At 34.7% G+C, this 9,334-nt stretch overlaps 2 protein-coding genes across 2 annotated transcripts; one reads left to right on the top strand and one right to left on the bottom strand.

Annotated features, from left to right (window-relative positions):
* Window positions 1–289: 289 nt before the first annotated feature.
* On the top strand, window positions 290–4,587 carry LOC132050757 (probable plastid-lipid-associated protein 13, chloroplastic). Its single transcript, XM_059442121.1, has 7 exons — window positions 290–320; window positions 716–809; window positions 893–976; window positions 2,647–2,743; window positions 3,302–3,518; window positions 3,987–4,039; window positions 4,380–4,587. The coding sequence occupies exons 1-7, from the start codon at window positions 290–292 to the stop codon at window positions 4,467–4,469; spliced, it is 666 nt and encodes a 221-aa protein (XP_059298104.1). The 3' UTR covers window positions 4,470–4,587.
* Window positions 4,588–7,073: 2,486 nt separating this feature from the next.
* LOC132050833 (VQ motif-containing protein 25-like) lies at window positions 7,074–8,415 on the bottom strand. The gene has a single exon (XM_059442185.1). It carries the CDS (start codon window positions 8,349–8,351, stop codon window positions 7,833–7,835), a length of 519 nt encoding a protein of 172 aa, XP_059298168.1. The 5' UTR covers window positions 8,352–8,415; the 3' UTR covers window positions 7,074–7,832.
* Window positions 8,416–9,334: the final 919 nt, after the last annotated feature.

Below are 9,334 nucleotides of genomic sequence, written 5' to 3'. Positions count from 1 at the left end.
TGGATAATATAAACTAAACTAATGTTTGGAAAACGAACAACACCCAGTAATTGAATTCTTATTAGACAGTGGTATAAAAGTTGCAGGCTTGCAGCTAGTGAGATAGTGATTGCATAGAAGCGAGATGTCTCAAATTCCTCCAAATTTCAATAACATATATATTACTCCTAATCCAACTTGCTATAAATAAACAATAAAAGTACCTTGATAGTATAACATACGTACGTACTTTTGGAAACTGCTAACAGGGCATTAGAATTCCAATTACTTAACATAGTGCAGCTATACTATGTATTATAATCTCAGCTTTCATCAGAGTCGTAAACAAAAAAGAAACTCAATCGATTCTTTCTTTTGTTTTTATTTGTTTGTCAGTTTGCAATCAAAGTGTTGGATGAAATCCCATTGCCGTTTGCATTGTGATTGTTAATTATTATTAAGTGATAATTGATAGAGCTATCAGAATCGGAACAATCATAATCTCCAACTATCTTGTTAGCTGTTCACTTACTAATTCAATTCTAACTTGGAAACAGTCACTCCCTTCAGCAATTTTGTTTCATTTGAAAAGTTAAAGTGGACTCTTAAAATTTATGCTGGTTGAATTTTGAGTTTTGTTGTCCGTACATACGTACTTGTGCCGGACATCAATCGGCCATCATATCCTTTTCACTCCCTCTAATTGTTTTCACTTCTAACTCTCTTGCCCATTAAGTGGTCACTGGGAAGACAACAGATGTACAGCGCATTGATGTGAACGAGCGGATCATTGCCCTTGAGAGACTTAATCCGACACCTCGACCCACAACGTAAGTTGTTTAAAATCTAACTGAGCATTTTCATTGTTCAAGCTTCTTGATAAGTTATTTACTTGTGTTTTTCAGCTATCCAGGTCTCCCTATTTGGAAGGTCTATGGAATTTTGAGTGGTTTGGAACTGCAAGCCCGGTGTTCTTGGCTACCAGACTTATATTTGGGCAAGTATTCCTTTTCTTTATCCTTTTGGTGGATTACATCCAGTTATATTAAGTATCATTCTGACTAGACAATTAAAATATGTACATATATTGCACTAAGGGCTTTGGTTCAACCTTAAATTACAACGCGGATGTGTTGTAGGCGCACAACACAAGTTCGAAACTTGGCAAGTGAATCAAGTCTGGTAGTTAAATGGAGAGAGATAGAGAAGGCATATAGAAATTGAAAACCACGGATTGTATAAAAAATGGAAAACATGTACCTATATGGCTATGTTAATGCGGAAGCTACTTATATTTTGTTTCAGTTTACCCTTCTTCTGAAGTACCAAGTTTGCTTAAACATGTTGGATATTTTGCTGGAGTAATACAGAGACTTTTCAGTGTGGAATAACAATTTAAAAGGAGATCTTGAGAAAAAAAAAAAAAAAAAAAAAAAGAACTTAACCTGCACTGTTCCCAGCCCCTCTTGTGCTGCATGTGCCATGAAAACTAATCTATTGGCCTACCAATTAGATTTCATAGTTCATCCTCCCGACATACTTGTATTGAAGAGTGTGACATGGATGTAGGCGCTTCGCACGAAATAGTTTAAGGTACACAAAAGAATAGTAAAATACTGCACATATATACTGGATACTTAGCTCGCCTGTGTTGGGGCGGAGTGTTGGCCAGTTAAGATCTCTCACGTTCAAAAGATGAAAGTTGCCGAGATGAGAATGTTGAGATGGATGTGTGGGCACACCAGGAGTGACAGGATTAGGAATGAGGCTATTCAGGACAAGGTGGGAGTGGCTTCGGTGGAAGACAAGATGCGGGAAGCGAGACTGAGATGGTTTGTGCATGTGAAGAGGAGAGACACAGATGCCCCAGTGCGGAGGTGTGAGAGGTTGGCATGGATGGTTTCGGAAGAGGTAGGGGTAGGCCGAAGAAGAGTATTGGGGAGAGGTGATTAGACGGGGCATGGTGCGATTCTGACTTCCATCGAGGACATGACCTTAGATAGGAGGGTATGGAGGACTTTGATTAGGGTAGAAGGCTAGTAGATAGTATCGTTTATCCTTTCATATTAGTAGTCGCATTATCGCGATATAAGTTCTTGTGCTTTGATTTCTACTACTATCTGTTATTTTCCCGTACTTAGATTATCTTATTTTATCTCGTGATAATTCTTGTCCCTTGCAAACCGCTTCATCATGGCTTAGTCGCTTTCGTTATTTTTATTTCCATATCACTTTGAATTTGTTGGCGCTCGACCTCTTTTTATTTTCTATTGTAGCGTCTTTCTAAAACAGCCGTCCTACCTTGGTAGGAGTAAGGTCTGCGTATACTTTACCCTTCCCAGACCCCACGTTGTGGGATTTCACTGGGTTGTTGTTGTTGTTAGCTCGCCTGTGTTATATACGTATGTATAAGTCCTTTTTTCTCATCATCTCCCTCTGCCTAATCCCTAGACAGCTTTGTCCCATTGTGGCCACGCCTTTCTCCAAATATGACAGGTCCCTACTACACTGACATATCTAATTACTTGTGTGGTTTGTGGGGTTAGTCCAAATACATCTGATTGAACTAATAGCTCAACATCGAAATTGTGAAAGCTGATCTTGGATTTTGTGGAAGTTCAGCTTGATTCAAATAGCTGTTAATGTGCGAATATTGTGCTATTGCAGGAGAATTCCTCCAACATTGGCAAATTTATCAAAATTAGATCTGCTAATCAGGAATGGATATGGAACTGTTATTGCGCATTTGAAATTACTGAATTCGGTAATTCATCTACGTGAATACATTTCATATGCAGAACATATACTATGGTGAAATAGAAGAAAAAGTTCTCTTTACTAATTAGAAGTTTGAAGGAAAAGAATACCAACAGAGTTTGTTTATACTTTTTAGTAAATGCAGTGCTAGAATTGGATTGGGAAGATGGGAAGAAATTACCCAACTATTTTTCCTCAACTAAAATGCAGACCATGGGAGATCATTGACTGCTAGGGCACACGAACTTATTAAATTATTAAATAAGTTCTTCTAATTTAGAAAATTTAAATAGGGTTTAGTTTACCTTGGTCCACACCGATTCTGAACCTAAATGCTAATTCTCAGTTAGCCTGACACTCAAAGCTTAGCTGTAATACAAAATTAAGAAGAATTCGTTTAGCCCTGATTGGCCTAAGCAAGTTAGTCCATCTAGGCTCCACCTAATCAAGGCCTCAAGGTGCTGTGTCGTACATTATATTGGTTCTGCTCATCATGAGAAAATAGTTGCATATATCCCGATCATGAATTTTTTACAGAAATAAATATAATGATGGTGGAATGCAGATCGAAAATAAATTTGTTCTCTCCAGCAAGTTTTCTGTTGAGGGTCCTCTTCGAATGAAAGAGGAATATGTTGAAGGGATATTTGAAACTCCGAAAGTAAAAGAGGATACCGTGCCTGAGCAACTAAAGGGTGCTTTGGATCAGGCTGTTAACACTCTCCAGCAACTTCCTGTTCCCATCAGAGACACTGTGTCCCGTGGGTTGAAAATTCCTCTCGGTAAGCATTTAATATCTCTTTAGGATTTTATCTTTGTTATCAACTAAGGACAAATTCTAAAGCCATTTAGATTAAGGTAGTGTATCTTGATGAGAGATGTAAATATGTGTAATAATGCACTATCCACAAGCATATTTAAGCCAATGAACATATAATAAGGGTCATTTATCTATTGATATTTTTGCTACTTCATCTCGCTGAGTCTGTCCTTTTTTTGCCTGTAAGCTTGAGTTCTTTACTTCATTCTCTTCTTATTTTCAGAATCGAGTTGTTTACTTCATTTCTGCATTTATTTGTAAGTCAGTATACTTGGTTCCCATCAGATTTCTCTTCCTGGTTGTTCAGTCCCTTTCAACTACTTGGCGAACTCTATCTTGGCATCTTAATAATCCAACACATTTAACCTGTCCTAAATCTGTATTTGTGCTACAATTTTAGTTATGTCTAATACTAGTTATATTTTTACAGGCGAGGCGTTTCAAAGACTTATTATGATTTCTTACCTTGACGAAGAGATCCTGGTAAGTCCACTTTAATTAGTTCTATTTGTTGCTTATCAGACTGGAAATACTCCCATTAGTGGAAAATGCAGTAACTCTTTCATATATGGCAAAACAGAGCCACAATCTCGGTCTTGTAAAATTAATAACTCTTAGTTTTTCCACTAAATTGATAACTGAGTAATTTTATAATGTAAAACTGACAAGATATAAGGAATACTTGGACGGATTAATGCAGTTGATAGTTCGCTTATGAATCTGCAGTACGTGTTAGTAAAATATTAGTGCATGTCAATTCTTATGCTAATGCATTGAAGCTCATATTAATTTCTGATGTTGGTTGTTTCATATTTGAAAACAGATAGTAAGGAATACTGCAGGAGAACCCGAGGTTCTAACAAGGTTGGATGCGGCCCCTTTTCCAGAACCAATATCTGATTACGAGAGCTGAGAGAAATGGGGAGCTCAATTTCTTTGAAAGAACCGGTTCATTTCTTTCATCACTTTATAGCTGTATTTAGCATCTACTTAACTTTATACATAAGTATCATCATCCTACCCACCTTTTTCTTGTTTTTTCACCAAGTATTGTATAGATTAACCTCATGATGATGAGCATCGGACAGGAGGCCATCTGTCAATAAAGGAATTGTAAAAAAGTTTAACTTGTATAGATTGATACAATGCTAAGAAAGTTTTACAGTATCAGGTTATCTATAAGGTATTATGTAAATACCTGTAATTCTCCATAATGAGTGGAATTAGGAACCTTGAAAATAAGGTAGATGACATGCTACCGTAGATTAAATTACATTGGTAGTGAAAATGAAATTACTATCAATATATATAAGTTAAATTCGTTGTAAAAATTTGGCGCTTATTTTTATTGGAGTCTTCTTGACGTGGAAGGGAGTCAAGGGACGGTAGATGTTAGTAACAAATGGAAGGATGTTACGAGAGTTGGTATTATATTATCATAGTCTTGCGTTGTATGCTTGTTTCTCTGGTGTCTACATTCACACTTATTGTTGTCAATTGAGATGATTTCCCTAATGTGTCTTTTTCTTGAGAATTTTCGGGGGCTAGTGTGAATGTTCTGCTGGTGGACCAGGATTTATAAGTTCTTGTGGATTGTGTTAGCATATCCCTCCAAATAGAGAAGAAATCTTAAACTTGCTGATTTAATAAAGAATATAACTCTGGTCCTCCAATTAATGCATTATGAGTATATTTTAATTATAGTTGGAATATCGAGAGAGATCCTCACTTACAAATACAAGAATGGCACAGCCATTATTAGAATCCAATCTAATGATATTAATATCGAAATTAATTTTAATTCTTCACTGGATTAGTATACATCATAGTTGCCAACTTGATCATCAAACCCAGCTTAGCACTTCATTGGCTTGGATAATATAAACTAAACTAAGGTTTAGAAAACGAACAACACCCAGTAATTAAATTCTTATTAGACAGTGGTATAAAAGTTGCAGGCTTGCGATAGTGATTGCATGGAAGCGAGATGGCTCAAAGTTCCTCCAAATTTCAATGACATACCTTAATAGTATAACATACGTACGTACTTTCTCAAAAAATGGAAACTGCTAACAGGGCATTAGAATTCCAATTACTTAACATAGTGCAGCTATATTAAGCTATATTATTATAATTGTATTATAATCTCAGCTTTCATCAGAGTCGTAAACAAAAAAGAAACTCAATCGATTCTTTCTTTTGTTTTCATATGTTTGTCAGTTTGCAATCAAGGTGTTGGATGAAATCCCATTGCCGTTTGCGTTGTGATTGCTAATATATATTGAAGTTTTCTCTCTTTGATTTCTTCGACTTTCGGTCCCATTGATAAATAATCCATTGAATCATTTCATTCAATATTGAATCGATATATAATAAGATCTTAGCAAATATATCTCCCAACAATCTAGCATATCAATTCATTCACACTTAAGCGTGTATCACTATATCTAATTCATTAAAGTGCCACATTCTATACCTCATTTACAACAGTCACTCCCGTAAACAAAAAGAAATCAATCGATCTCTTTCTTTTGTTTTCATATGTTTGTCAGTTTGCAATTTTGTTTCATTTGAGTGATAATTGTTATCAGAATCGGAACAATCATAATCTCCAACTATCATGTTAGACTTACTAATTCAATTCTAACTTGGAAACAGTCATGCAAATTTTGTTTCATTTGAAAAGTTAAAGTGGACTCTTAAAATTTATGCTGGTTGAATTTTGAGTTTTGTTGTCCGTACATACGTACTTGTGCCGGACATCAATCGGCCATCATATCTTTTTCACTCCAGCTAATTGTTTTCATTTCTAACTCTCTTGCCCATTAAGTCCGTTTTCCATGAAAAACACCTATATAGTCTATCGAAAGGTCCATAATGTTGCAAAATTCATGCATATATATAGATCGAGCTTCCACAACATAAATTAGTAACATCAGTCAAATGCTGTAAATAACCGCTATTAATTAATATGATATGAAAATATAATTTTGTAACTTTGTAGTTATAAGTAATTTACAAAATTTAGTGATATTCGTGAAATCAACTCTCTAAGTCACGTTGCTTTTCCATGAATATACACAGTGAGGTATGGTGTATATATGCTCTCCTCCGTCGTATCCATGTTTATCAAATTAAAAAGTAATCATCTAGATATAAGAATTTTTTTTTAAAAAGTATTAAGAATTTTTTTTTTTTTTAAAAAAGTATGTCATATTATGATATTTAGTAAGTTTTAAATTTTAATATTCTTGAGTTACCCGTATGACACTCGTTTAAAGGGATGAGACGTTGCTTATAATACGACAAGACGTAAATGGTATTTTTGGCATGATATACATAAATGTGTAAGACAAGAAGGTACAAAAGTTACATTCTTAAACTTTGTGTCTAGTTAAATTTAGAGACATAAAATGAAATGGATAGAACATTATTTATGAAAAGAAATATTGCAACTTATCATAAAAGTAATATCCTTTTCTAACGTTTGTTTGCTTGGTTTGCGTTGCAGATTCTTGTTAAGGTAAGATCAGACATTATATACTTCAAAAAGGCCCACAGAGGAAGAAACAAAAAACCTAGTGATTGAGTGAAGGAACAGACAAAAACAAAAAGAAAGAGAATTTAAAAACAAATATCCAATAGCACGTAAAAGCATCCAAATGGAGCACAAAGGGTAACTAAGAGCATTTTCTCAACACAAGAATTAAAATCAAGACTGCTCCTAGCTAGCTACAACCAGTTGAATAAAGTCCATGATTCTCATATACACTCTCCCCGTTCCAACTCATGTGATATAATTTGGATCAATACAAAAAAAAAAAAAAAAAAAAAAAAAAAAGAGGATTCTCAAAGATTTGTGATCTAAAACATATTACAGGATTTGTGTGGCTATGAGGCCTTTGAAATTTGTAGCCTAAATATGTCATATTCGTGTGGCTATAAAAGCTTCTCATTAAGGAGAAAATGAGAAGTATCAAGTTAATTGTTTTCAAATTTAATTTTTGAAATGAACTAAATGGGAAAGTGCGCCACATAACCGAAAGGCAGTGAGTATACAACAAAACTCTTAAACTTAACACAACTGAAGATCGATACTTAATTAGCCACAACGAGCGAAGGGAATGATCAAGAACTGGCTTAATAAAGACCATCAATTAAGTTAAGCTCTAAAAACCCCAATAGAACAAAGAGGTAGAAAATTAAACAAATACTACTCATGATTAGACTAATACAAATAAATTAAATTCATCTCTCAAGCTAATTATCTAGTTAATCAAGCTAGTGGGGGTTCTCCATAAGCGTCCAAATGAGCAGTAGTAGCAGCATCCAAATTAGGGAGTAATGGAAGTTGATTAAAATCTTGCATGAAACCATCAAATTCTTGAAAACCACCCAAAAACCCTTCCCCATAATTTGCATTTCTCCATATATCTTCTTCTTCTTCTTTAATCTTTTCTCTCATCAACTCTGAAGGATAATTACTATGTCCACTCCTAATTAGCTCCAATTTGTTGGGAACTAACTTCTTAGTACTAATTCTTGATCTTTTCTTGATATTGTTGTTCTTCTTTTCTGATGGCTTCCCAGTGAGTCTTTGAACAAGTTCTCGAAAATTCGCCACGTCGGTCTTGATTATCTCAGGTGCAAATATGTGAATAATGCGAATTTGTGGCTTCAATTTGGATATAGTTTGTGAGTTCTTGTTCATCCTTAGAGGTGTTGATGGACTTGTTGTTGAAATATAGTTTTGTTTTTGTGTTATTGCTCCACCAGCTTCTATGTTGTACATCATTTTCAATGCAATTCTGTTGAGGTGAAGGGGAAAAGAAGAGAAATAATGAGATATTGAATATGATTGAAATAGAAGGAAGTGAAGTTTTATATATATAGGAGAGGAAGCAAATTAAAGGGTCTTATTTAAATAATTGGACAAGGAGAAAGTTTAATAAGAAAAACAAGCTGTACTTTTGAGGCAAGGTTTGGATGAACCCTTTTCTGACATAGTATAAAGGGAGAGAGAGTCAATAAAGAGTAGAACTCCATGGTCCCCCAATGATTTTTTTTATTTTGTTTTTCTATCCCATATCCTGGTATATGTTTGTTCGACTAATGGTTAGATTCATATCTAAAATTCGGCTGATGTAATAAAGCGCTCCCTACTAAAATCGATTTCATACTCAGGGCCTGAACGAACTCGAGACCTTTGGTTAAAATGAATGAATATTTATATCTCCACCACAAAATTTGGGATCCACATGATTATACTATTTTTTTCATTTTCACACCCGGTGTTCAATATTCTTTAGGACCGATTAATATGGATTCACGCCGGAAAGTCTCACTTAGAGGTAACTATAAGCTAAGCGACTTCATCACACACAAGTATTAAATCCGAGATCTCTGATTAATGAGGGAGGAATACTTACCTGTACCCCAACTTTTGGTGGTCCACATGATTATAGACTAATATGTAATTAATATGTATATCAAAGAACGATCCTTACTTAGGATTACACGAATGACCCCTTTCATTTATTAAAGGAGTATAATGGTAATATGATAATTTACGTGAATTCTTCTCTCATTATGGTACAAATACTTAGTGGCCAACTTGTTGAAATCTTAAGAAATGGCTTCCACCACTTGGCACATGGAGCATTTAAAATTCTTTTATTTATCTCCAAAAATTAGGAAAATTTGATCATACATCTCTTATTCTTCAAAACATGGTTGTACGGCCAGAAGAACTTTTTTTAGCAGTATCAGAATTTTATT

This window comes from Lycium ferocissimum, chromosome 3, assembly GCF_029784015.1.
Source record: "Lycium ferocissimum isolate CSIRO_LF1 chromosome 3, AGI_CSIRO_Lferr_CH_V1, whole genome shotgun sequence".
Taxonomy (NCBI): domain Eukaryota; kingdom Viridiplantae; phylum Streptophyta; class Magnoliopsida; order Solanales; family Solanaceae; genus Lycium; species Lycium ferocissimum.
Note: the sequence above shows the minus strand (reverse complement) of the source record. Positions and strands in the feature narration are given on the sequence as shown.

Bases quoted from the DNA above. Each gene is read 5' to 3' on its own strand.
- LOC132050757 (XM_059442121.1), top strand. From the start codon at position 290: ATGTATTATAATCTCAGCTTTCATCAGAGTC. The intron at 2,744-3,301 runs GTAATTCATCTA...GGTGGAATGCAG, and splicing joins ATTTGAAATTACTGAATTCG to ATCGAAAATAAATTTGTTCT. The intron at 4,040-4,379 runs GTAAGTCCACTT...ATTTGAAAACAG, and splicing joins ACCTTGACGAAGAGATCCTG to ATAGTAAGGAATACTGCAGG.
- LOC132050833 (XM_059442185.1), bottom strand. From the start codon at position 8,351: ATGATGTACAACATAGAAGCTGGTGGAGCAATAACACAAAAACAAAAC.